At 48.5% G+C, this 27,031-nt stretch overlaps 2 protein-coding genes across 2 annotated transcripts in view; both read right to left on the reverse strand.

Annotated features, from left to right (window-relative positions):
• suclg1 (succinate-CoA ligase GDP/ADP-forming subunit alph) overlaps positions 1-10,977 on the reverse strand; it is a 35,684-nt gene extending 24,707 nt beyond the window's left edge. The window contains exon 1 of the mRNA NM_001292808.1: positions 10,920-10,977. Within this exon, the coding sequence (NP_001279737.1) occupies positions 10,920-10,950 (31 nt within the window). The 5' untranslated portion in view covers positions 10,951-10,977. The remainder of the gene's footprint in view (positions 1-10,919) is intronic.
• A 6,051-nt stretch (positions 10,978-17,028) lies between these two features.
• On the reverse strand, positions 17,029-26,819 carry rpia (ribose 5-phosphate isomerase A (ribose 5-phosphate epimerase)). Its single transcript, XM_007898036.2, has 9 exons — positions 26,570-26,819; positions 23,931-23,991; positions 22,324-22,379; positions 21,028-21,087; positions 20,333-20,397; positions 19,749-19,817; positions 19,001-19,142; positions 18,476-18,575; positions 17,029-17,973 (listed from the first exon to the last, which is right to left on the reverse strand). Exons 1-9 carry the CDS (start codon positions 26,720-26,722, stop codon positions 17,876-17,878), a joined length of 804 nt encoding a protein of 267 aa, XP_007896227.2. The 5' UTR covers positions 26,723-26,819; the 3' UTR covers positions 17,029-17,875.
• Between the last annotated feature and the right edge of the window lie 212 nt (positions 26,820-27,031).

Here is a 27,031-nt window from a genome sequence, read left to right on the forward strand (position 1 = left end):
CGTCTACAACTTCCACCTACTAACCTACTGGAATTCCGGTAGATAATTTAACTGATGGATGATGATTTTGATAGAATTTACAGAAGATCTTTGGTTAAGTTCTCCAGGTGGGTCTGTTACACTACGACTCAGGGGTTCTCCTGCAGAATCGAGAATTGGCTTCACAACAGGAGACCTGCGTGGGAGACGATAACAAGTGGAGTGGTTCAAGAAGAGTTTTTGTGGTATTGCTTAAGAGCCCAGAAGCTGTGAAACTGTGAGAAACTGGGCATGACTACTTATATGGGAAAAGGGAAGGTAAATGGGACTAAAAAGATTGCTCTCAAATGAGTTTTCACCCATTCCTTATCCCCTCCCCTACTTTGCTATTCCCCTCTCCCTCATGTGAAGGTCTTGCTTCCTATTGAAAGCATCTACATTAGCTGATTCAACCACTGCTTCGGACAGTGAGTTCCACAATCTAACGACTCTGCATGAAGTAGTTCCTTCTAAATTCTCTTGGTGTCACCCGGTTATAGATCCCCAACCAGTGGAAACAGTCCATTTATATTGACCTTATTGATTAACCTAATCAAACCCGTTCTGTAGTTCTACAGTTCTAAGAATGGATTCGAATAATTATTAAAGGAAAATAAGTTGAGGAACACTTTATTGATTCGTCACGACATCTCAAAGTGCTTCACAGGATTTTCCTGTAATGTGTAGTGTAATCTGCAGTCAATTTGTGCACCCCAATGTCTCCACAAACAGCCATGAAATGAATGATCAATTTTTATTTGCAAGCATTGTTGGGCAGAAACTCTCTTCCCTTTCTGAATAGTGCTATGATATCTATAACGTCCACCTGAACAGGTAGACGGGACCTCGGTTTAATGTCTCATCCAAAAGCTGGAGATGTGGAGCTGGAATGTTGACAATGGAGACGAATGGAATAGATGCAATGTAAGCAGGACTGCTGGTTTTTAAAGTTAATGTTGAAAGTTTATCTTGTAACCCTTCAGTAATCAGTTACTAGCTTGTAACTCGGGTGCGTCAAAGGTCAGTTTTAGATTAGGGGTTGATCGGGGCAGGGAAGAAACTCCACTCAGCAGAATTGTTGTGAATTCAATAAACATTCTGTGTTGCTGAACAGAAGACAACAACTGCATTTGGGGGATTTTGGTATTGAGGTGGAATGTGCACTGTTCTTCCCGTGTTTGTAAGTGAAACAATTTCTCCTGGTGTCCTGGCCGACAATCTCCCAATTAAAAATTGGTCACTCACTCCAAGGTGTTGCCTGATGCCAGTTGCTCCTCATTATACTAATTATGCACTTTAGGATGGTCATCCCATGAGAAAGGCACTAATAAGCACAAGTTGTGTTACAAAGCATTTTTTAAAAAAAATGTAAAGTTCTCCTTAATCAGCACGGCTTATTATAACATTAAAACTTCTCAGTTAATTACAATACAAATTTACACTTATATAGCACCTGAGGACGTCCCAAGATACTTACCAATTGTCTACAAATCCCTTCACGTCCTGGTACCTCCCTACCTTTCCGATCTACTTTCTCCCCCACTCCACTACCCGCTGCCCCCACTCGGTTGGCTCTGACCTCCTACTTGTCCCTCGTTCTCTCCGCTTGACCATCAGCAGCTGTGCTTTCAGCCACTATTTCCTGAAGCTTGGAATTCTGTCTTTCCCCTTTTTTTAGCATGAAGACTTTCCTCTTCGACTGTGCTTACGGTCACCTCCTCCTTCCCCTCGGCACCAGACTCCACCACTGTTAAGCGCTCTGAGACTCTATCTCGGGTGAAGGGTGCTATATAAATGAAAGTTGTTGCTGTTGTTAACAATACCGGCTTAGCACCCAAACTGAGGGTCTAAAGGGTTATGAGGGGAAAGCTGACTGAAGCGTGATCTAAGAGGTAGGATTTGAGATGGACTTTGGACAAGGTGAGGGAGGGAATCAGAAAGACTCCAGGACAGAGTATCAGAAAGATGGGCAGATAGGGTGAAAGTCTGTCCAGTGATGGTGAGGCCTGAAGCAGGCCAGTGCCCACTGAGCGAAAGGATCAACCGGGTTTGTAATACAGTCACTGCAGTAATTGTGTGTTTGTAGGCAAACACTGAGCCAATTTTGTACATTTCGAGTCTTCCAGCCACAAACAGGAGTTAGTCAGCAGCACGCTTGCCTCCGAGTCAGAGGCTTGCGGGTGCACAACAAGACTTTGAGCTCATCGGCCAGACTGCTCATTCTTCCTTCCAAAATGCATCACTTCGCATTTCTTCACATTAAACGTTATCTGCCACGTGTTTGCCCATTTCACCAGTCTGTCTCTGTCCTCTTGCAGTCTGATACTATCCTCCTCACTGCTTACTATTTTACGTAGCTTAGTATCATCCGCAAACTTGGAAATTGTACCCCCTATATCCAAGTCCAGGTCATTTATATAGATCAAAAGCAGCAGTGGCCCCATACCGACCCCTGGGGGACATCACTGCACACTTGCCTCCAGTTAGAAAAACAACCATTCACCACCACTCTCTGCTTTCTGTCTCCCAGCAAGTTCTGTATCCGCTGCCACTGTCCCTTTAATATCGTGGGCTTCTATTTTGCTTACAAGTCTCTTATGTGGCACTTTATCAAACCCCTTTTGAAAATCCATATAAACTACGTCAACTGCACTGCCTGCCATGTCTTCAGCCACCCTCCTACCCTCCACCCTCGCTGATCCCAACTACCCCCCCCTTCCCCTCCCCCAGACATCACCTGGGTCAATAGAAAAGTGCATCCGGACGTTTCCCGCAGAATCCACTACAAACAACCCCTTCTGCTACAAACCTGTACACACTGGGCGCTAGGCCCTGGGCCTTTGCGCACTGTTTGCTTGACTCTGCTACTGTGTGTGGAGCGGCTCCGGTCGTGCATGTGCGGTACGGGGAGTGTTGGGATTGCGGAAGGGGCGCGAGTGTGACATCAGCTTTGCTCGGCACTCGACCTAAACTAAGCTCCTGCGACCAATTCTTGGTAAATGCTGTACTATTCAAATTAACGCTTTTAGTATTTTTAACATTACTACATTTTCAGGAAATGTATGCCTCTAGTTTTAATCTGGGTTGTTTCACACAACGTGCCTCTCAATGGCACCAATCAGCCCTCCGAAAATTTCCATAAGATTTGGTAAATGCCCCGCATTTCTGGGCAAATAATTCCACACTTTTCTATCACATCACAATTTTAATTTGTGCTTTTAAAATAAATTTAAAATCCCTCAATCACAACACTGGACTTCTGTCTAAAATTACGACAACAGTTTACTAGCATTCCCTTGAGAAAGGATGGAGAGAGGGAGAGAATGGGTAGGGTCGGGACAAAAAGAAGCTTCTTTCTCTCATCCCCCCTCAAAACACGGTGGTTTGGATATTCTTAAGAATGATGAGTTTCCGCATGCGTCAGATGCCCGGCTGACCAAAAAGAAACACATCTCAGTGTTTTTCCACCGACAGCATTGCGACAACAGCCAGTGTTGAAACGAAGCGATTTTATTTAAAGCAGGGGCTTACTGCTGGAGACGAATAACAGCTGTGGGTGTGGGAGGGAGGGAGAATGGGGGAGTTAAGTAAATGTGAGCATTGCCCCTTTCCTTTGCAACACAAGCTCGATAGCTTTCAGTGAGGAGGTCACCTTGGAATGCTGCAGTCAGGACTGATAAACGTGGCTCTCCAGGGCTCAATGTTCTGGCGTCAGAAGAATGTCGTACTGCAAAGGCCTCACGGTTCTCCCTTCCCCCCATATGTGTGTACACACACATACCCTCTCCTTCACACCCCCTCCACACACATCCCTCCCCTACCTCTCGCCCCCATACAAACCCCTCCCCTTCTCAACCCAACGTGTGACAGCCTTGCGCAGTGGTCACACTCAGAAGGTTGCGGGTTCAAGCCTCACGTCACAACTTGGAATCACACAGTCTAAGATTACACCCCTATGCAGTGCTGTGGGTGCGCTGCATTATCGGAGGTGCCGTCCTTCAGATGAGAAGTTAAACCGAGGTCTCGTCTGCCTTTACAGGTAGACGTTAAGTATCCCATGGCACTGTTCGAACCGAGAAGGGAGTTTCTCCCAGTATCCTGGCCAACAATCCCCTAAATAAAATTGGTTACTTACTCCATGGCTATTTGTGGGGTATTGCTGTGCATAATTCACTGCCACATTTCACCCACAAAATACACAGTCAATCCACTATACTGTATATCGTGTGAAGTGCTTTGAGACATCTCAACAACGTGTTAAGGTGCTCTATCAAAGTCAAGGATTATCATAATTATTAACCACCAAATTGACTGCAGCATTCACCTATAAACACAAAGTCACTACACTTTACAGCAAAATCCTATAAAACGCTTTGAGACATCTTCCTGATAGGGAATTGCTGTATCAAATGGATTAGGATTATTAATAGTATTAGTATCTGCTGTTGTATTCAGTCCCTATTTCTGTACTGGCCTTCATCTGAAATACAATGCCTTCCCAAACTACTTGTATGTTTTTCAGTCAGTGGAGGGGATGATCATTGCACTGCAGGAGAGACGAATGAGCGGATTTGTGAAAGATCATCCCGCTCAGCCAAAATAGAGGGATAACTGAATCCCACCTGGATAATCATAAGATTTTAACCTCAAAAGCAATCTTAATCTGTGAAAAGCCTTGCCACAAGCAATGAATCCTTGTGGTGAAAATAATTAAACAGTATAGGGGAAAGAGCAGGAGAATTAAACATGAAATAGGGGAATGCGATGAGAGAAAATATCTCCAACGAGGGAGCTAACACTATCATAGCACAATGAAGAACGAACAAAGAATGGGATTAGGAAAGATCAGGTTCCTACTTACTGCTAGGTAAACAGAGGCCTCGGAGTAAAGAGACTTGCCTAAAGTTTCGTCCTGCAGTGGAAACGAACCTGGATCTTTTTGCTTGCAAGGCGAGTTCTCGAACAACTACATTACATTGTGGAGTCCTGTAGCTCAGTGGTTAGAGCACTCGCTTTGCAAGTGAGAGACCTGAGTTCAATTCCAGGCAGAGGGCGAAACCTTGGGCAAGTTTCCTTACTCCACACATCTAATAATAATCCCTCCAAAACCCAAACAATAATAAATTGTTCATTTTCAATCTACGACTGTTTGTGGGACATTGCTGTGCGCAATTGGCTGCCGCGTTCGCCCACAAATATACAGTCAATTCACTTTACAGTGTGTTCTGTGAAGCACTTTGGGACGTCCTCCCGACGTGAAAAGCGCTATATCAAATGCAAGGATTATTATTATTATTTACGGGACTTCTAAACTCTCCCCTTCATTTGGCTTAAAGCAAAAACAATGAAACTGCAATGCCCTTTCAGCGCTCACTACAGCTTAACTTCTGTGGCAAATTGAGTTTATTTTCGCTCAGTGTAAGTAAATTGAATTTGAACTGGCAGGAGAAGGGGGGGAATCACCTTCACCTTCTTTTAACTGACTCCCCATATTCTAGACATTCAAGATGCGTCTCTCCTCTCAGTCACCCGTAAGGCAATTTCATCTCAAATGGGCTATCGTTTCTGACTTTGACTAACACAAAAAATTCATTGAAAGATCCAAAGTTTGGAAGACACATTTTTGCTTGTATTAAAACTTAATGAGCTATATCATTTTGTTGCTCCAGGTTAACATGTATCAGGCATTAGGTAACATGTGGGGTAATATTAAGAGACAAGTCTTGTGTAGGCAGAGATTCAACAAGTCAAGAAGAATGGGTTTGCAAAAAGGACAACTTACAAATTTGTCCTTTTGGAGTGAAATCACCACATTCCAAAAATTTTTTTAAGGCCAATAGGACAGAGAGCTAAAAAGGACATGGCATAAAGCCTCAGAACCACACATATGAAGCTTGCAGTTGCCCATATCAGTTACTACAAGAAACCTTTCAAACTCGACACAACAAAAAACAATAATAAAATTGGTCACTTTAATCTACGACTGTTTGTGGGACACTGCTGGGCGTAATTGGCTGCTGTGTCTTGTCCACAAATATGCAGTCAACAACAACAATTTGCATTTATACAGCGCCCTCCATGCCGGCCAGCATCTCAGAGCGCTTAACAATGGCGGAGCCCAAGGCCAAGCCGGGGGAGGGGGAAGGTGACCATAGGCACAGTCGAAGAGGAAGGTCTTCAGGGACGAACTGGAGATGGGGAAGGAAGGGGCAAAGCGAAGGGTTTGAGAGAGGAAGTTTCAAAATTTCGGGGCGTAGTGGCTGAAGGTACGGCCGCCGATGGCGGAGCGGAGGATTCAGGGGACACTGTGGAACCCGGAACCAGTAGAGTGGAAGCAGCGGGTACTGCTGTGGGGAAAGAGGAGGTTAGAGAGATAGGGGGGTGCCAAGAAATGGAGGGATTTGAACACTAGAGTGAGGATCTTGAAGTCTATCCACTCTGTGACCGGGAGCCAGTGGAGTTTGGCAAGGGCTGGGGTAATCGGGATGTGGAGTTTAGTGCGGGTAAGAATGGGGACGGTGGAGTTTTGAATGAGCTGAATTTTGTGAATAGTGGAGGAGGGGAGACGGGCGAGGAGGGTGTTAGAGCAGTCCAGCTGAGAGGTGACAAAGGCGTGGAAAAGGGTTTCAGCAGCTTTTGGTGTGAGATATTGTCAGAGTCCTGTAGCTCAGTGGTTAGAGCACTCGCTTTGCAAGTGAGAGACCTGAGTTCAATTCCAGGCAGAGGGCGAAACCTTGGGCAAGTTTCCTTACTCCACACAGAGCCTAATAATAATCCCTCCAAAACCCAAAACAATAATAAATTGGTCATTTTCAGTCCACGACTGTTTGTGGGACATTGCTGTGCGCAATTGGCTGCTGCGTTCGCCCACAAATATAGTAAATTTACTTTACAGTGTGTTCTGTGAAGCGCTTTGGGACGGCCTCCCGACGTGAAAAGCGCTATATCAAATGCAAGGATTATTATTATTATTATAGAGACGGGCAATGTGGTGGAGATGGAACAAAGCGATGCTGGTCAGCGACCAGATGTGGGGGAGGAAGGATAACTGGGGATTCAACCTGACATCTAAGTTCTGCACAGATTCAGAGAGTTTTCTGTCTGTCCCTCTCTCTCTCTCACTCTCTCTATGTCTGTCTGTCTGTCTGCCGGTCTTTTATGAGTGTTGGTGTGTGTGTGTTGGTGTGTGTTGGGGGGGGGGTTGGTGTGTGTTGGTGTGTGTTGGTGTGTGTTGGGGGGGGGTGGTGTGTGTTGGGGGTGTTGGGGGGGTTGGTGTGTGTTGGGGGGGTTGGTGCGTGTTGGGGGGGGTTGGTGCGTGTTGGTGCGTGTTGGTGTGTGTTGGTGTGTGTTGGGGGGGGTTGGTGTGTGTTGGTGTGTGTTGGGGGGGGGTTGGTGCGTGTTGGTGTGTGTTGGTGTGTGTTGGGGGTTGGGGGGGTTGCTGTGTGTTGGGGGGTTGGTGCGTGTTGGTGTGTGTTGGTGTGTGTGGTGTGTGTTGGGGGGGGTTGGTGTGTGTTGGGTGTGTGTGGTGTGTGTTGGGGGGGGTTGGTGCGTGTTGGTGTGTGTTGGTGTGTGTTGGTGTGTGTTGGGGGGGTGGTGTGTGTTGGTGTGTGTTGGGGGGGTTGGTGTGTGTTGGGGGGTTGGGTGTGTTGGGGGGGTTGGTGTGTGTCGGGGGGGTTGGTGTGTGTCGGGGGGGTTGGTGTGTGTTGGGGTGTGTTGGGGTGTGTTGGGGTGTGTTGGTGTGTGTTGGGGTGTGTTGGGGTGTGTTGGGGTGTGTTGGTGTGTGTTGGGGGGTTGGTGTGTGTTGGGGTGTGTTGGGGTGTGTTGGTGTGTGTTGGGGTGTGTTGGTGTGTGTTGGGGGGGTTGGTGTGTGTTGGGGGGGTGGTGTGTGTGGGGGGGGTTGGGGTGTGTTGGGGTGTGTTGGGGTGTGTTGGGGTGTGTTGGGGTGTGTTGGGGTGTGTTGGTGTGTGTTGGTGTGTGTTGGGGGGGTTGGTGTGTGTTGGGGGGGGTTGGTGTGTGTTGGGGGGGTTGGTGTGTGTTGGGGGGGTTGGGTGTGTTGGTGTGTGTTGGGGGGGTTGGTGTGTGTTGGGGGGTTGGTGTGTGTTGGGGGGTTGGTGTGTGTTGGTGTGTGTTGGTGTGTGTGTGTGTGTGTGTGGGTGAGTTGGTGTGTGTTGGTGTGTGTTGGGGGGGGGTTGGTGTGTGTTGGGGGGGTTGGTGTGTGTTGGGGGGGTTGGTGTGTGTTGGTGTGTGTTGGGGGGTTGGTGTGTGTTGGGGGTTGGTGTGTGTTGGGGGGGTTGGTGTGTGTTGGTGTGTGTTGGGGGGTTGGTGTGTGTTGGGGGGGGTTGGTGTGTGTTGGGGGGTTGGTGTGTGTTGGTGTGTGTTGGTGTGTGTGTGTGTGTGGGTGAGTATGTGTGTGTGTTGGTGTGTGTTGGGGGGGGTTGGTGTGTGTTGGTGTGTGTGTGAGTGTGTGTGTGTGTGTGTTGGTGTGTGTTGGTGTGTGTTGGGGGGGTTGGTGTGTGTTGGGGGGGTTGGTGTGTGTTGGGGGGGGTTGGTGTGTGTTGGGGGGTTGGTGTGTGTTGGTGTGTGTGTGTGTGTGTTGGTGTGTGTTGGGGGGTTGGTGTGTGTGGTGTGTGTGTGTGTGTTGGTGTGTGTTGGGGGGGTTGTGTGTGTGTGTTGGTGTGTGTGTGTGTGTTGGTGTGTGTGGGGGGGGTTGGTGTGTGTTGGGGTGGTGTGTGTTGGGGTGGTGTGTGTTGGTGTGTGTGTGTGTGTGTTGGTGTGTGTTGGGGGGGTTGGTGTGTGTTGGTGTGTGTGGGTGAGTGAGTGTGTGTGTGTGTGTGGGGGGGTGTAATCTGGAGGGGGGCAGAGCCCGCGGCCTATAGAGGTGAGGCTTGTATGCGGGTTATTAACAAATGAAGCGGTGGTGGTGGTGTGTGTGGGGGTGTGTGTGGGGGGTGTGGGGGCGCTGCTCCCCGGGGTGTGTGTGTGGGGGGGGGGGCAGGTGGGGGCGCTGCTCCCCGGGGTGTGGGGGTGTGTGTGTGTGGGGGGGTGTGGGGGCGCTGCTCCCCGGGTGTGGGGTGTGTGTGGGGGGGTGTGGGGGCGCTGCTCCCCGGGGTGTGGGGGTGTGTGTGGTGTGTGTGTGTGTGGGGGGTGTGGGGGCGCTGCCCCGGGGTGTGGGGTGTGTGGGTGTGTGTGTGTGGTGTGGGGGGGGTGGGGGCGCTGCTCCCCGGGGTGTGGGGGTGTGTGTGGGTGTGTGTGTGTGTGTGGGGTGTGTGGGGGTGTGTGTGGGGGTGTGTGGGCGCTGCTCCCTGGGGTGTGTGTGTGGTGTGGGGTGTGGGGCGCTGCTCCCCGGGGTGTGGGTGTGTTGTGTGTGGGGGGTGGGGGCAGTGTGTGGGCGCTGCTCCCCGGGTGTGTGTGTTGGGGGGGGGTGTGTGGTGTGTGTGGGGGTTGGTGTGTGTGGGGGATGGTTGGTGTGTGTTGGGGGGGTTGGTGTGTGGAAGGGTTGGGGTGTGTGTGGGGGTTGGTGTGTGTTGGGGTGTGTTGGGTGTGTTGGGGTGTGTTGTGTGTTGGGTGTGTTGGGGGGGGTTGTGTTGGGTGTGTTGGGGTGGTTGGTGTGTGTTGGAGGTGTGTTGGTGTGTTGGTGTGTGGGGTGTGTTGGTGTGTGTTGGGGGGGTTGGTGTGTGTTGGGGGGTTGGGTGTGTGTTGGGGGGTTGGGTGTGTTGGGGTGTGTTGGGTGTGTTGGGGTGTGTTGGGGGGGTTGGTGTGTGTTGGTGTGTGTTGGGGGGTTTGGTGTGTGTTGGGGGGTGGTGGTGTTGGGGGGGTTGGTGTGTGTTGGGGGGTTGGTGTGTGTTGGTGTGTGTTGGGGGGGTTGGTGTGTGTTGGGGGGTTGGTGTGTGTTGGGGGGTTGGTGTGTGTTGGTGTGTGTTGGTGTGTGTGTGTGTGTGTGTGGGTGAGTATGTGTGTGTGTTGGTGTGTGTTGGGGGGGGGTTGGTGGTGTGTTGGGGGGTTGGTGTGTGTTGGGGGGGTTGGTGTGTGTTGGTGTGTGTTGGGGGGTTGGTGTGTGTTGGGGGTTGGTGTGTGTTGGGGGGTGGTGTGTGTTGGTGTGTGTTGGGGGGTTGGTGTTGTGTGGGGGGTTGGTGTGTGTTGGGGGGGTTGGTGTGTGTTGGTGTGTGTTGGTGTGTGTGTGTGTGTTGTGGGTGGTTGTGTGTGTGTGTTGGTGTGTGTTGGGGGGGTTGGTGTGTGTTGGGTGTGTGTGGTGTGTGTGTGTGTGTGTTGGTGTGTGTTGGTGTGTGTTGGGGGGTGTGGTGTTGGGGGGGTTGGTGTGTGTTGGGGGGTTGGTGTGTGTTGGGGGGTTGGTGTGTGTTGGTGTGTGTGTGGTGTGTTGTGTGTGTGTTGGGGGTGGGTGTGTGTTGTGTGTGGTGTGTGTTGGTGTGTGTTGGGGGGGGTTGGTGTGTGTTGGTGTGTGTGTGTGTGTGTTGGTGTGTGTTGGTTGGTGTGTTGGGGGGTTGGTGTGTGTTGGGGGTGGTTGGTGTGTGTGGTTGTTGGTGTGTGTGTGTGTGTGTTGGTGTGTGTTGGGGGGTTGGTGTGTGTGGGTGTTGTGGGTGAGTGAGTGTGTGTGTGTGTGGGGGGGTGTAATCTGGAGGGGGCAGAGCCCGCGGCCTATAGAGGTGAGGCTTGTATGCGGGTTATTAACAAATGAAGCGGTGGTGGTGGTGTGTGTGTGGGGGTGTGTGTGGGGGGGTGTGGGGGCGCTGCTCCCCGGGGTGTGTGTGTGGGTGTGGGGGGGCAGTGTGGGGGCGCTGCTCCCCGGGGTGTGTGTGTGTGGGGGGGGGTGTGTGGGCGCTGCTCCCCGGGGTGTGGGTGTGTGTGTGTGTGGGGGTGGGGGGGCAGTGTGGGGCAGTACTCACGGAGGAGGCGGCTCAGCAGCAGCAGCGACATCCTCACCCCCTCAGCGCCGCTCCCAATGACAGCGCCAGGACCCCGGCAAGACAGGGCGCCCCACCCCCGCCTGACACACTCACACACACACCCACGCCGACCCAATCAGTCATACGCCGGTTAATCTTGTAACGAAAAGATTAGATTAAGGTCGGTCTATGTTTCAATCAAAGAAAAAAAAACCCCGCTCCAGGCTTTGGGTTGTTTATCTGGCTTTATTTGTGGACAAAATGAGGTGAGGGGGGGGGGCGGTCCTGTCCTGCCCGCGCTGGCTGCTGGGAGATGTAGTTCCTTGTCCTCTTCCCCTCCCATTGGCGACTTCACTGCTTTGCTGATCAGTTCCAAGCGCTTCATGAACCACCTGCAAAGACACGCAGCACCTGTCACATGGCAGCAACTGGGGGGTGGGGGGCAGAGACAGGCTGCAGACCTGGAGGGGTTGTATAGTGATGGCACTTTCATGGTTTCCGAGAAGGAACGAAACAACGACAGCAGATGACATGTGTACAGAGAGGCTTTCACATCAGCAGCACATCACCAGTTGCTGGACAGTCACATAACAATCCCTCCCCCCAAACCAAAAGCAATAATAAAAATTGGTCATTTTCAATCTACGACTGTTTGTGGGACATTGCTGTGCGCAATTGGCTGCCGCGTTCGCCCACAAATGTACAGTCAATTCACTTTACAGTGTATTCTGTGAAGCGCTTTGGGACGTCCTCCCGACGTGAAAAGCGCTATATCAAATGCAAGGATTATTATTATTATTATTCTCACCCCAGCTGGGGTTGCGATCAAGAAAGGTGGAGACCCAGAGCGTAGGGGTAGGAGAATGACCGCTTTGAGATGACTGGACTCTCTAACGTACAGAACCAAAAGTTATTGTTTTTACCTGAGTTTTTTTACGAAGAGTTTTTCCCGCACTGGAAGCCGGAGCTTCACTTTTGCCCCCGACAACTGGATCCAGGGAAAGCTTTGTGCAGGAGCTAGTAAAGGCTATTAACCATGTATTTTATTATATAATAATAATAACAATCATTGCATTTGATATAGTACTTTATCACGTCGTTGAGACATCTCAAGGCGCTTCACACGATATACAACAAAGTGGAATGACTGTATTTTGTGGACAAAACACAACAGCTATTTGCACACAGCAGTGTCCCACAAACAGTTGTGGATTGAGTAACCAGATTTATTTTTGAGGTATTATGACCCCAGCAAAGTGAGCCGCCAATCGACTAGTAACCAGCTTCCTACTCACTGTTAGGTAAACAGAGTCATGTGGACTAAGGAAACTTGCCTCAGGGTTTATTCTGTGAGTAGACCAATGATTAAACACCTCCATCTTTACTAATAAAGACAAAATGTCTGTCTCTCTGCCCATCAAGAACACAATAACCCATTGACGTAGAAACATGATTTATACCACTGGAAAGATCTTGCATGGGAGAGTATCATAGGCACATTTTTTGGGAGGATCTCCTATGTTGATGAGCTTAAGCCCCCAAATATGAGGTATGCATGGTGTACAAAACCACACACCCTTCTACAGAGATATATCTACTAATATATTCTGCAACAAAGTGACAACAGTAGTCCTCCCACAGGAGTACACCCAACAAGGAGTCCTTCCAATCATGAGTCCTCCCACAGGAGTCCTCCCAAGCACGAGTCCTCCCACAGGAGTCCCCCTAACAGGAGTCCTCCCACTGTGTCTTCCCACTCAGTCCTCCCAACAGGAGTCCTCTCAATAGCACATTTTCTTAATCTTAAAGATGCCTGAGTGAAGATCAAGCCTTTCAAGGACAACTAAAAACGCTAGGCAAAAGAGAGAAGGCAGATTAACTGACACTGAAGAAAAAATAACAGCACAGTTGGACTTCAACACAGAAAGGCATGCAAAACATAGCAAAATGATGCCCAGCAGCAGAGGTCACTCCATTTAACTGCGCTCAATTGTGATCCAGGCAGAGACTACAAATAAAATGGCCCCCATCATATTGGGAATATGTCGAGCCGTATGTGCTCATTGTGGAGCCATGAAATGGGCAAAAGAAGTTCCTTCCATGTGTTGCTCGCTTGGCCAGTTGAAATCAGAGCGACTCACAGAGCCACCTGAAACCCTGAAAAGTCTAAGCATTTTCTAGCAAACCTTAGGAAATACAATTTATGCTTCCAGATGACCCCTTTTGGCGCAACTAGAGAAATTAAGAAGTCAGAATTATGCTAATAATTACCTAATGAGTTGCCAAAATTCTTACAGATTACTTCATGACGAACCGATGAAGAACAAGTCATGCAGCATGGAAGCAATGTTCTGGAGTTGAACAAAGCCCTCATACTAGATCTGCAAAGCATGCTTCACAGCAGTAACACGTACGTCAGGAGCTTCAAGCCCGCAATGGAAAAAATGACTATAAAAATGAATATAGAATAAGCATCCATTCAGGCAAGACACCTGCTGGCCAGCACGAGCAGTGGTACAATGCACCAACTACTGATGAAGTAGCCATCCTGATTCTGGAGTAAAAACTGCAAATGTCATTTACATGGTAACCTTGCAATAACTCGAGGACCTGCCGGATCAAACAGTGAACCCCTTTGATTAGCCTAGCATTGAAAGGATCTTCTATCGTCCATGAGCTATGACCCATTGCACCTGTATGGCAGGTTTGTTTAAGGTGTACACACAGTGTTTATAATAACAATAATAATCCTTACATTTGATATAGTGGTTTATCATGTTTTCTAGACGTCTCAAAGCGCTCCGCAGAATATATTGTAAAGTGAATTGCCTGTATAATTTGTGGGTGAAACGCAGCAGCCAATTGCGCAGAGCAGTGGCCCACAAACTCGTGGATTGAAGTGACCATTATTTTTTTTAAGGAATTATTACCCCCGGAAAAGGGATCTACCAATCGATTAACAACTGGGTTCCTACTTACTGCTAGGTAAACAGGCGTGTGGAGTAAGGAAACATGCCCAACATTTCGCTCTGACGGGAATCGAACTCAGGTCTCTCGCTTGCGAGGCAAGTGTACTAACCACTGAGCCACAGGACTCCACGTTCTCTAACCAGGACTCTAACCTCTACAGACTTATGGCATGCTATCTCGTTATCTATCACACTCCCCCAAGCTCTCCCCCACCTTCCTCCCCGACATTTCCACCCTCCTATCTTCCCTCTCCCTCTGCTTCAAACGTTTCCTCATCCTAGGGGACTTCAACCTTCACTTCACCCCCTCCTGCTCTACCTCTGTTGACTTCTACTCCCTTATCTCCTCCCTCAACCTCTCCGTCCACAGTCACCACCTCGACCCAGTGATCACTCGGGGCCTCACCATCACCAACAAAGCGATCTCGGACCATCACTTCATCTCCCTTAACTCCTCAATCCCTCTTCCCATTGCCACCCAACCCACCTCCATCTCCTACTGCCCCTGGAAAAAAATTTCCCCCACACTCTCTGTTGCCTTGGAGTCATCTGAAATCCTCCCACTCTGGGCTTCTTCCCGCAATGACCTATCCTCCTTAGTCACCCTCCTCCACAGCTCCCTCTCCTCCATTCTTGATTCCCTTGCTCCCTTCTCTTCCCAAACTGACACCTACTCGCGAAAGTAACTATGGTACACCAGCCACCTCCGCTCCCTTAAAGCACAAGTGCATGCCACTGAACACATCTGGCTTGAATCAAACTTAACGGTCCATCGGCAGACCTGGCTAGACCTTATCAAATCTTACTGCTCGGCCCTCGCCTCTGCTAAATCGTTGTTCTACTGCAAGACAAACTTGAAGGCCAAGGACAACCCCAGGCTCTTCTCCATCACCAACTGACTCCTCTGCCCACACTCTTATCGCTCGCCCATCCTCTCATCCAACGCCAACTGCAAGGCGATGCTGGACGTCCTCGAATCCAAAGTCGAGGAGATCCGCTCAGCTGCCTGTCCTGTCATCTACTACGCCCTCCCCATCTCCCCCTCACACCCTGGTCTCTACCCATCCCTCCCTCCACACCTTTCAACCTGTCTCCCACTCCTCTCACCACCACTATAACCCGCATGAAACCAACCACCTGCTCCCTCGACCCCATCCCTACCCCTCTCCTTACCTCCTAGCTCCACCTCCTTGTCCCTCTACTCATAGACATCATAAACCTTTCCCTGTCCACTGGTTCCATTCCCACCCCTTTAAAGACGGCCACCATCACTCCTATCCTTAAAAAACCCCTCCCTGGACCCATCTCTACTCAAATTAGCGCCCCCATCTCCAACCTCCCCTTCTTTTCCAAGGTCCTGGAATGAGTTGTTGCTTCTCAGCTTTGCTCCTTCCTTTCCCGCCACTGCCTTAGTGCGAACTCCTCCAATCCGGTTTCCATGCCGCCCACAGCACAGAAAAAAAACCCTGGTCAAAGTGACAAATGACATTCTGTCCATCTGCGACCAGGGCTTCCTCTGCCTCCTCATCCTCCTTGACCTCTCTGCTGCCTTCGACACCGTTAATGACTCTATCCTCATCCACCACCTCTCCTCTCACCTCAACCTTCATGGTTCTGTCCTCGAATAGTTCAGACTGTACTTCTCACACTGCCTCCACTTCTTCTCCACAAACGGTTTCTCCTCTAGCCCCCATAGCGTCTCGTGCGGTGTTCCTCAGGGCTCTGTCCTTGGTCCCATCCTCTTCAATATTTATATGCTCTCTCTTGGTGACCTCATCCGCAGATTTGGTGTCAACTTCTACATGGAGGCGGATGACACCCAATTCACACCCTTGACTCCAGAACCACTGCTGTAATGACAGAATGTCTATGAGACATCAAGTCCTGGATGAGAGCGAACTTTCTTCAGTTGAACATCAACAAGACCCTCCTCTTTGACCATGCTTTCGATCACCCTTCACCCTCCACTGCCCTCCACCCTCCCCGACCCCTACACTCAGCTCAGGTCCAAATTGTCCAATGCCTTGGGAGTCCCTAAACAGCGCCACCCTCTGATAACTAAAGGCACTGCAGCCATAAATAACAATAATCTTTTTGCAGTTGATATATCACCTATCACGTCTTCAAGACATCTCAAAGCGTTTTACAGGATATACACTAAAGTGATTGTATATTTTATGAGTGAAAAGTGCAAACAATTCTTGATGCTTTGAATTTTTGACCACCTTTTAATAAACCTTGCAATGTTTCAACACTTATAACATTGAATGTCACCAAGCACTTCACAGAGAACTGCTGTACCATGCAATATAGTGACTGTGCATCTGTAGGTAAACGCAGTAACCAATTTGCGCACAGCAATGTCCCACAAACACCCATGACTGTGAACTCAAAGTCCCGATGTAGGGCTTGAATCCACAACTTGTTGATCGAGGGACGAGAGGCTATTGACTGAGCCAGATGCGGAAGTTTCTTGGTGACTTCTTCCAAATTAGTCTAAGCTGACACTTCAGTGCTTGAGAGGCAGTACTGTCCTTGGGATGATACATTAATAATATTTAGTCTCAAATCACTTCACAGAATATGAATTGTATATTTTGTGGGCAAAAGGCAGCAGCAAATTGCACAGCAATAAAAAACGAGGTCCCATCTGTGCCTGTTCAGGTGAAATAGCTGACCGAACTTATTCCACCCCCACTCATATCCACTCGTTTCTCCTCTTCCTCCCCCCACCACTGATCCACCAACTGAGACAGGAGTAGATCAGCAGCATTGAAGAGACCAGGCAAATCCAATCACATTCTTTTTATTAAGGAGGGTATGTTGTTCATTGATCCAGTGCACAGCAGTCACTCCTGTACAAAGTAGAGCAGTGATCCACCAACATACAGGTATAAATTGAGTATATAAAATTCTCGGTACAAAAATGCTCATTTGCCCCAACCCTCACTCCCTCCAGAAACTTGCTGGAGGCAAAAGCAGCATAAATAATATAAACTTTGGAACCAAGCAAATGCATCAATCAATGAATCCCGAGTTGTGCGTTTTAAGGCAGTAAAGGACTGACTGAGCACAGACTTTGACCTACACTAAGGCACGTGAGCAGACAAGGGGAGTGGAGGGGGAAGGAGTGGGGGGTGGGGGGGAGAGAGAAGGAAGGGAGGTGTGGAGGGGGAAGGAGAGGCGAAAGGGAGTTTGCCTGCACAGTAACCACATTTAAGACTTTACAGAGCAAATGTCACTCTGGAGGGTTCATTTGTCGTCCCAGGCAATTGCCAAAGATAATGATCCTTAAAAGGATTTGCATTTGATACGGCGCCTGCCTTGTCGCATTGACAATAGCTACCCAGGTATCACTAGAAGGTGTGGTGACAGTGTTTGTTTGTAGGTGAGATTCTCTCTCCGCAGAGTTTCTGGTTTAACCTCTCCCTGGGTTCAGGATATCTCGGATTGTGTCAAAGGTGCCTTCCCCATTCAGGACGGTCAGAGATGGGATTAAGCCAGGCAGAAACGTCTCATCTCTTATGGGAATCAGGGGCCCTTACGCAACACCTCCTATTAGTTCAGTTGTACAAAGGGACCCATTGATGGCATTCGACAAGTGGCCAGAATGGTGGGGAGGGGGTGCGAAGTGGGAGTGGAAGGAAAAGAGGGAGGGAGAGGGGGCAGGACTTGGCGTTTTTAATAAAGCAACTAGGTGACTGATGTTTCTTTTTGGAAAATCAAAAAAATGTTTTTAATCTGTACAATTAAAACAATATAAAATGTAAAAAGAATATAGTATTTGGCTTGTTGAAGGCTCGGAAAGCAAGGCAACTTGGATCCTGGTGAAGGAGGAGGCAAGAATGAGACGCTCTCTCTCTCTCTTTCGTGTTCTCTTTCGTGGTGTCTCTCGTATCATCTCTCTCGGTTTCATTGTCGTCTCTCTCGTTTTCTCTCGATCTCATCCTGGTCCTCTCTCACTCTCTCCCTCCCCTGTGCTCGCTGTCATTGGGACGGTCTCTCTCGAACCTCCACCGTGCCGTCCTCCATCCCAAAAAACACCTTCTCCGCCAGGTCAATGAATAAACCCGTCTCCACCACTCCTGTGAATTTCAGTAAATTGGTTCAGTAATTGGGAGCCAGTGGAGCCTGGCAAGGACTGGAGTGATGTGGCTAGAGTTTTTTGCAGGTGAGTATCCAGGCAACAAAATTCTGTATTAATTGGATTTTGTGTATGGCGAATAGAATTTCAGCCTCCAAGCCCTTACCCTCCTCTCCTCCTACCCCACCGACCACCAGCCATGTGTAGCTCAATTACCCCCATCCGGCACCACAGGCTCCCCATCCTCCAGAACATAGAGTTCAAACTCCATCTCAGAGTCCCTCCGCCTCACCCCCTCCGTTACCTCCTTCCAAGACCTTCCTCTTTGCCCTGCCCTCCACCCCTCCAGATCTTAAATTCTGACTGTCCAGCGCCTTGGGACGTCCTCCCGACACGAAAGGCGAAATTACAAATTACAAATGAAATTACAAATGTAATTTGCTGTTATCGTTGCCCTAACCACCCTGAGTGCATGGCCTCAGGCCCGAGTGGACGGTCCCCACCTGGTAACATTTTAATGCTGCAGTGCACAGTCTTCCAGTCAGACACTTTCTCAAACTTCCAGTCCAGGATGAAGTTCCCATTATCAGTCACCAGCGGGCCCTGCAATCAATAATAATAATAATCCTTGCATTTGATATAGCGTCTTAATGTGACATTGAGGTCTAAAAGCGCTTCACGGAATACTATAAAGTGAATTAACTATATTTTCTGGGCAAAATGCGGCAGTTAATTGTGCACAGAAATGTCCCAGTTGTGGATTGAGTTACCAATTTTTTTTAAAAAAAGGGATTATTACTCTCAGAAAGCGATCCGCCAATCGACTAACAACTGGGGTCCTTCTTACCGCTAGGTAATCAGAGGTGTGTAGAGTAAGGAAACTTGCCTAAGGTTTCGCCTTGACCAGGAAACAAACCTGGGTCCTCTCGCTTGCGAGGCGAGGGTGCTAACCAGCATGCACAGGTTGGCTGAGTTTTGTCGGGTTCCTGAAACACCTAAGTTTCCAAACGCATCACTCCCCCACTTACAGCTTTGCTGACAGCCATTCTCAGCTCCGCCACACCTCCAAATCTGGCTGCTATGGTCCTGGTGAGCGGGAGGTAAGCCTTTGGGATGACTTCGATCGGAATTCCTCTTTTCCATTTCTCTCCAAGGCATTTGGAAATTTTTCTGTATACAGTACAACAATTATTAGCATTTACACAGCACTCTTCACTTGGAGTAGTCCTGGAGCGCTGAACAGTAGCAGAGCATGACTCCAAGCCAGGGAGAGAGGGGGGGATGGCTAAGCAAGATCAAAGATGAAGGTCTTCGGACACAATCTGAAAAAGGGATGGAGGGGGCAAGACGGAGGGATTGGGGGAAGAGAGTGCCAAAGCTTTGGGGCGTATTGGCTGAAAGCTCTGCTGCAGATGGTGGAATGGAGGAGATGAGGGACAAGCAGGAGGCCAAAGTCAGCCAAGCGGAGGCAGCGGGTAATGGAGTGTGGAATAAGCAGGTCTGAAAGGTACGGAGGTACCAGGGCATGAAAGGATTTGTAGACGAGTGAGAGGATCTTGAAATCCATCTGTTCTGTGATAGGGAGCCAGTGGAGCCTGGAGAGGACTGGTGTGATGGGGGTATGGAGTTTAGAGCAGGTGAGTATTCTGGCAGTAGAGGTCTGACAGTTTTGACAGATGTGGGTTGGGAACAGGCAGCTAAGTAAGTAGTCAGACAGATGGCGTAGTCATCTATTTGGAAGAACAATAAATATTGATAAAGAAATGGTTCTCTCACCTGTAATCTGCAATGACAATGAATTTTTTCGCACAGCTGGCAACGATCTTCTCCTGAGTCAAACAGCCTCTGTGAGGACAGAAGAGGGCAGCAATGTGATTGTTCAGTCGGTTGGTCGGTCTTTTGGATATTTGCTTCAAGAAGCAAATGGCAATTAAGAAATTGCTTATCAGAAGAAAACAGGATATAAAGGGCAGTGGGAGTGGGACCAGGGGTGTGGGCTGATGGTTGGAATATTGGAGTGTTGTGACAGAGAATAAAGGAATTACTTCATACAACAGTTTTGTGGACTGAGAATCATTACAGGTCGTTAAGTCGCACACATGAACACAGCAAGTCATAACTTACACACAACACAATCTGCTAGTCACTCACTCAGTCAGTCTCACACTCGACACAAGCCCCTCCGCCCCACCACCCTTATATATATCCCACATCTTTAATTCCCAGGCTTTTGTGTCATAGGCTTTTGTGGAATCCTATAGCGTATTGGTTAGAGCATTTGCCTCGCAAGCGTTTAAGGATTATTATTATTATATCATATCCAACACACAGCATGACTGACAGCTCAGTGTAAAACTTACCCTCCGCCTTTGATCAAGTTCAGATCATTGTCCACCTCATCTGCACCATCGATGGCCAAATCTAGCTGAAAGCCAGAGTGAGACAGTCACACAGCCCAAAACACAAACCCATCACCGTGCTCAAGAGTCCCCAAACCAAACTGAGCTATCCAACAACAACTTGCATTTATTCTCAGAGCGCTTAACAATGGCGGAGCCCGAGGCCGAGCCAGGGGCAGGGAGAAGGTGACCATAGTCGTGGTCAGAAATGGACATGTGCACATGGAAATCCCAGGGATAGACTGTTGGAATGAAATGCGCTCTCTCTCACTGGAGGAACACATCCTGCTTAGCTAATCCCGGAAAATATTAGGTGCAGGTTGGCAAAAGCCAAAGCTTGGGGACCCCAGAGTTTGCGTTGGAGTAACTACTGGAGTCTAACCAGCTAAAACTACACAGGTTGCCATTGATAGCATTGCCTGGAAAGCTGCTTGTCCAGCTAGGGCCACCCTACCCTTTAGAGCTTTGGTTTGCAGGGTTAACAGGAGCTGAGTGTGAGCATTCCCTGCCCCGAGTGACTAGTCTGCCCTTCTAAGTCCTGCCGATGAGCCAGGCTGGGCTGTGCTGTCATCAGCAGTTTGCTGAAGTATTGCAGACCTGTCTGGCTCAGAAACCAGACTAAAGACCAAGCGTTGGAGATCTAACGGGGATATTACCTCAGGATATTGGTCCAGATCACTCAGCGGCAGCTTGTTCTGCAAGATCAGCTGACGAGCCTTTGAACACAAAGAGGCACAGAGTATAAATCATGTCTCGGGCATTCCCTGCACATCACAGTCTAATCAACAAGCAAGTTATTGTTTCTTAAATCAGGGAGAGGGGTGGGTCTGAGGGCAATCAGAGGATCTTCACAAGAATGTTTAAAGGAGCCTCTGAGGTTAGACAACATTTCGGGGGTTAGTCACCGGCACAGAACATACTATAAAGTGAATTGACTGTATTTTATGAGTGAAATGTGCAGCTAATTGCGTACAGCAGTGTCCCACAAAGAGTCATGGTTTGAATGATCAAATTTATTTGTTTAGTTTTTGGAGTGATCATTACCCCCAGAAACCGATCTGCCAATCGACTACTAACAGGGTTCCTACTTACAGAGGCGTGTGGAGTAAGGAAACTTGCCTAAGGTTTCGCCCTGGCCGGGAATCGCACCTAGGTCCTCCCGCTTGTGAGGCGAGAGCTTGAACCAATATGCTACAGGAGTGCACTAGTTTCTTCACATCAGGACTTTGAAGCTCACAGTCTAGGCTGACATTCCAGCACAGTGCTGAGGGGGAGGAACTATCCGCAAAGAGAAGGGAGTTTCTCTCACTCAGTGTCCTGAACAACACTTGCCCCTGATAAAATTGGTCACTCACTCTATGGCTGTTTGTGGGACATTTGCTGTGAGAAAAAANGGCCGACACATTTGCCCACAAAATACACAGTAACTACTTTGCAGTATATCTTGTGAAGCGGTTTGAGATGTCCCGACGGAATGATAAGGCAAATGCAAGGATTATTATTCTTCAGACCTTTCAGTTCACTATAAAAATATGATCAGAAAATAATAATTTTGGTCTCGTTGTGACAGTCGATTAGTTAGCACCGCCAGTGAAATTCACACCAGTTACTCTAGTACTGCATTGGCTATAGATTCAAAGTGTTGTTTTAGCTTTATACCCACTTGAAAAGAGCCCTCACCCCTGCCCCCAGTCTAAGCCCCTCCCCAGTTCCCCCCCTCCAATCGCCACCCCAAGGTACCCAGAAAATTGGGGGGAGTTTTTTGGTCAGCCGGGTGTCTGACACATGCGGAAACCCATTGCCATGCTTAAAGAGTATCCACTCGACCCACCAACACATGAAAATTCTCCTATCTGGAATGGAATGCACATTCTCTCCCTGAAGACACACACTCTGCTTACCTAATTCCGGAAAGTATTAGGCGCTGGTCCAATACTTAAGAATCATCTTACCTGGAAGGAGCTGGGTACACACACCACCTTCAGACCATCCTTTTGCACCCGCTCAGCTGCACAGAACACAAACATGATGTTACACAGACAAAATCACAAAAACCTCACTGCCTTGCACATCTGCTGCATGGGAGAGAGGGAAAGAGAGAGAAAGAGAATTACAGAGAAAGGGAGAGTGAACAAAGGAAAAAGTGTAAGTCAACTTTTTCCGGTCAGCCGGGTGTCTTACACAAGCCCATCACTATTAAGTTAAGAGTATCCAAACCAGAGTTCCCTTCATGCCACCTGCACATGGAAATTTCCATGGAACACACATTCTGTCCATGGTGGGACGCTTATTTAATTGTGGGGAGTATTTAGGCTGGCAAAAGTTGGTGTAACAGCTGGAGTTTAACCAGCTAAAACCACATAGCTTGGCATAGTGAGCACCATCTGGCAAGCTTGTTGCTGCTTATCCAGCTTGTCCACTCTACCCGTTAGGGATTTGGTTTGTAGGGTTAACAGGAGCTGAGTGGGAGGATTCCCTGACTCCACGTCCTGCCAAAACCCCTTTCCCACAGTATTTGAAATTATGAGATTTTCTGCTGATTATACTGTTTTGTCTCACACCAAATTCACCCCCAAATGTAGCAACATTCAGCTGCTCAGCCCATTGTTGGGCACTGGATGTCGCTGGAGCAGATTGGCCCACAAATACAGTCACTCCACTTTACAGTGCATCTTGTGAAGCACTTTGAGACGTCTCAACATTGTGAGTTACCGATCCGGTGGCACTGTACGAAAAGAGACGGGAGTTCCTCTCTCCCGGTGTCTGGGCCGACAATCCCCCAAATAAGATTGGTCACTCACTTTGTGGCTGTTTGTGGGGTATTGCTGTGTGTAAATTGGCTGCCATGGTCCCCTACAAAATACACAGTCACTCCACTTTACAGTGAATCCTGCAAAGTGCTTAAGAGATGACTGATAAGGCTTGATATCAAATGCAAGGATTATTATTATTATTACTACAGCTTTTGTTATACAGTCTAATCGGGGGGCAAGGAAGGGGCCTGGGACGAAGCAGACAGGAAGTGCATAAAGCTCGATTCCACAATCTTCTGACCCAGAGCTTTAATACTCCCGATATCATTAGAATTAATAATACTAATAATAATCCTTGCAGTTCATTATCATGTATTCCGAGACATCTCAAAGCGGTTCACAGAATATACTGTAAAGTGAATTAGTTGTATTTTGTGAGCAAAACATGACAGCGAATTTCACACAGCAGTGTCCCACAAACAGTCGTGGATTAAGTGACCAAATTATTATTATTTTGAAGTGATTATTATCCCCAGAAAAGCGATCCGCCAATCAACTAACAACCAGGTTCCTACGTACTGCTGGGTAATCAGAGACGCGTGGAGTTAAGGAAACTTGCCGAAGATTTCGTTCTGCCCGGGAATCAAACCCGGGTCCTCTCGCTGGCGAGGCAAGTGCTATAACTGATACGCTACAGGATTCCACAAATGCATTTGTCATAGCATGAGGAGAAAGCTGAGACCAGTGTAGAAGGTACTGACTAGAAGGTACATGTCAGACAATCTCGCTCGTTCGCTGACACTTACCTATTCTCTTTACAGCGTGAACAATTGTGGAGCCACTGCCAATCCCCAGGACTTGGTTATTCTGTGACAGAAAATACAAACTAAGGTCCACAGCCATCCACATCATGAATATGACACCTTTACAATGGCATGCCACACCTTGCTTACACATACACCTTACACAGTGTAAAGAAAGTTAAAATGAATAAAATGTTAACACTGTACTGAAAAACACTGTGTCCTTGACCTTGTTTACAAGGAATGTGACTTCTGATAAGGAGAATTGGAAAACACACTTGGAAGAAAATATTTTAGTTAGCATCCATCACATGGACTTTTGTTTTGGTCAGCCGGGTGTCTGACACATGAGTAATGATGTCTAACCATCACCATGCTTAAGAGCATCCAAACTAAACTGAAAATTCCATGCATCCCACCTACACATGGAAATCCCAGCTGTCTGGCAAGCTTTCCTGCTATTTGTCCAGCTAAGACCCTACCCATTAGGACTTTGGCTTGCAACAGCAACAACAAATTATATTTGCATAGCACCTTTCACGTCAGGAGGACCTCCCAAGCTGGGGGTTGGGATCAGGAGGGGTGGATGACAGGGAGGGTAGGGGTAGGAGGGCGAGGGAGGGATCAAGGCGAAGGGGCTGTGAGATGGAGTTCCAAAGGGTGGGGGCAGAGAGGCTGAAAGCCCAACCGCCGATGGTGGGGTGGGCCGGGCAGGGGACCTAGCGCAGGGAGCTGGCGTAATAAAGCCTAGCAGTGATAAATGCATGGATGGGATTTTGGGGGTCTGAGGGGGGTGAGGCAGTAGCGGAGCCGGGTGATAATGTGGAGGTGGGGGAAGGCAGAGCAGGTCATGGCATGGATGTGGAGTAGAAAGGGTAGTTGACGGTCGAACAAGACGCAAACGCACAACTTACGCACACCTTACACATGGCACACATAGGCTTACACACATTTTATGCACTCCGCACCAACACATTACCCATTCCCCTCCGAGCTTACACACATCACGCTTACAAGTTATACAAAAACTATAGTTATTACACGTACACACGGGTTACATGGATACTACCCATCCGGCGTGAAGAGCACTATATAAGTGCAAGTTGTTGTTGTTATACATGCGTACAATGATCATAACAACTTGCATATATGTGCATGGATATAGTACCCTTCACCCAGGGCAGCGTCTCTCACACAGGCACAAAAAATAACGATACAACTGCACACACATCCACAAAGTTACACCCACACCTGTAAAGAGTTAGCAAACATATCACTCTGCCTTTCGGGGTGGGGGGGGGGAAGGGGTTCCCACACAGCCTTGCAGAATGTGTTTCTTGTGATCACTGTGGCCCCCACCCTCTCTCCTCCCCTTCTCTCGCATTCCTTAATAAATCCTTTCATAAATCGACACGTTTCACTCCCCCTACTCACTGTTACTGCAGCCTGAATCTCTCACTCCCCCCCACAGGGCGCATAGGAGCAGGAAGAAACCATAGCCTACCCCACCAGTTTATGAGAGCAGTGCAGAGTTCCTAACCCCATTTCCTTATTTATAAAGGATGTATTTAAAGAATGTACAGCACGGAACCGGTCTGTGCCGATATTTATACTCTTATCTCTTTGAAAAAATGCATTTTAGATGTCAGCCTGGCTCGGTTGGTAGCACTCTCTTCTCTGAGTCAGAAGGCTGTGGGTTCAAGCCCCACATTACTTCGTTGAACTCACAGTCTAAGATGACATTCCAATACAGTACCGCAGGGAGCTCTGTACTGTTAGATGTGCTGTCCTATGGATGAGACATTAAACCGAGATCCAGTCTGCCTGTTCAGGTAGACGTTAAAGGTCCCATGGCACTATTTGAGAAGAGAAGGGCGTTTCGCTCACCAGGTGTTCTATCCAACAGTCCCGCAGGTAAAATCCGTCATTCACTTCACGGCTGTGAGACATTCTGTGTGCAAATTGGCTACCATGTTTGCCTACAAATGCACAGTCATTGCACTTTACAGTAAGATCATGTGAAGTGCTTTAACATGTTCCAAACGCTTTATTCAGGACTTAGAATAATAATACCTGCATTTGATATAGCGCCTTCGAGATGTCTCAAAATGCTTCACACAATATACTATAAAGTGAATTGACTGTATATTTTGTGGGCGAAACGCGGCAGCCAACAGTGCCAGCAGCGTCCCCACGGCCGTGGACTGAGTGACCAAATTATCATTATATTTTTGCGGCAAGAAACCAACATTTGCAACCTGCCAAGCAAACCTTTGAATTATTCTCCTTTTTAAAAAGAATCGCTAAATAAAGGGACGAGAGTGGTTTCTGGGAGGAGGGGTGGAGAAGAGAGAAAGAGGAATAAAGTTCACAAGTAGAAACCCCGGGGATAATATTCCATGAAGCGCTTTGAGACGCCTGGAAGACACGATAAGGTGCTATTTCAAATGCTAGGGTTGCTCTTATTATCTCGAACACAAGGAGCTGGGCTGAAGAGCAGATGCAAAACCCACAGGTTAAAGTGAAGCAATGATTTTAAAAGGAAGTTATGTGTGTGTGTGGGGGGGGGGGGGGGTGGAGGGGGGGTATTTGCACTGAGGCACCCACTGCATTGCATGAAAAAAAAGAGCAAAACTGCTTACTTGCACATACTTGTCCACAGCCATGTAGGCAGCTCTCTTTTTAGCCTCTGTCTCTGGCGCCATAGCAGAGCCTTGGCTCAGCCTTCTCTGAACCAGGAGGAGCAGGGAGTGTCTGACACAAACCACACTGACACCAGGAAGCCCCAGACACATTGCTGAGCCACCCCCCACTCTCTCCCTGAACAACCACAGGCCCAGCCCCTGTACAGCAGCAGCAGCAGCACCTCCCCCACCCACTGCCTCTCTCCCTCTCTCCAGCTGGAGCCAACGCTCTCACTCACTCACTCACTCACCCACTGGGTAATGTAGTCTCTGGCTCCAGCCATCCCCACACAGTGCCTACAAGTCCCAGCCTGCATTGCACTCAATGCCTCTCCCCTCCCCAGCCTCTGCACTTAAAGCTATCTGGTTATCTAATTGTGAGGGATGGTCATCCTCAAACCCCTTTGTGCCCTGGCACCT

This window comes from Callorhinchus milii, unplaced genomic scaffold (genome assembly GCF_018977255.1).
Source record: "Callorhinchus milii isolate IMCB2004 unplaced genomic scaffold, IMCB_Cmil_1.0 Scaffold1, whole genome shotgun sequence".
NCBI classification, from domain to species: Eukaryota; Metazoa; Chordata; class Chondrichthyes; order Chimaeriformes; family Callorhinchidae; genus Callorhinchus; species Callorhinchus milii.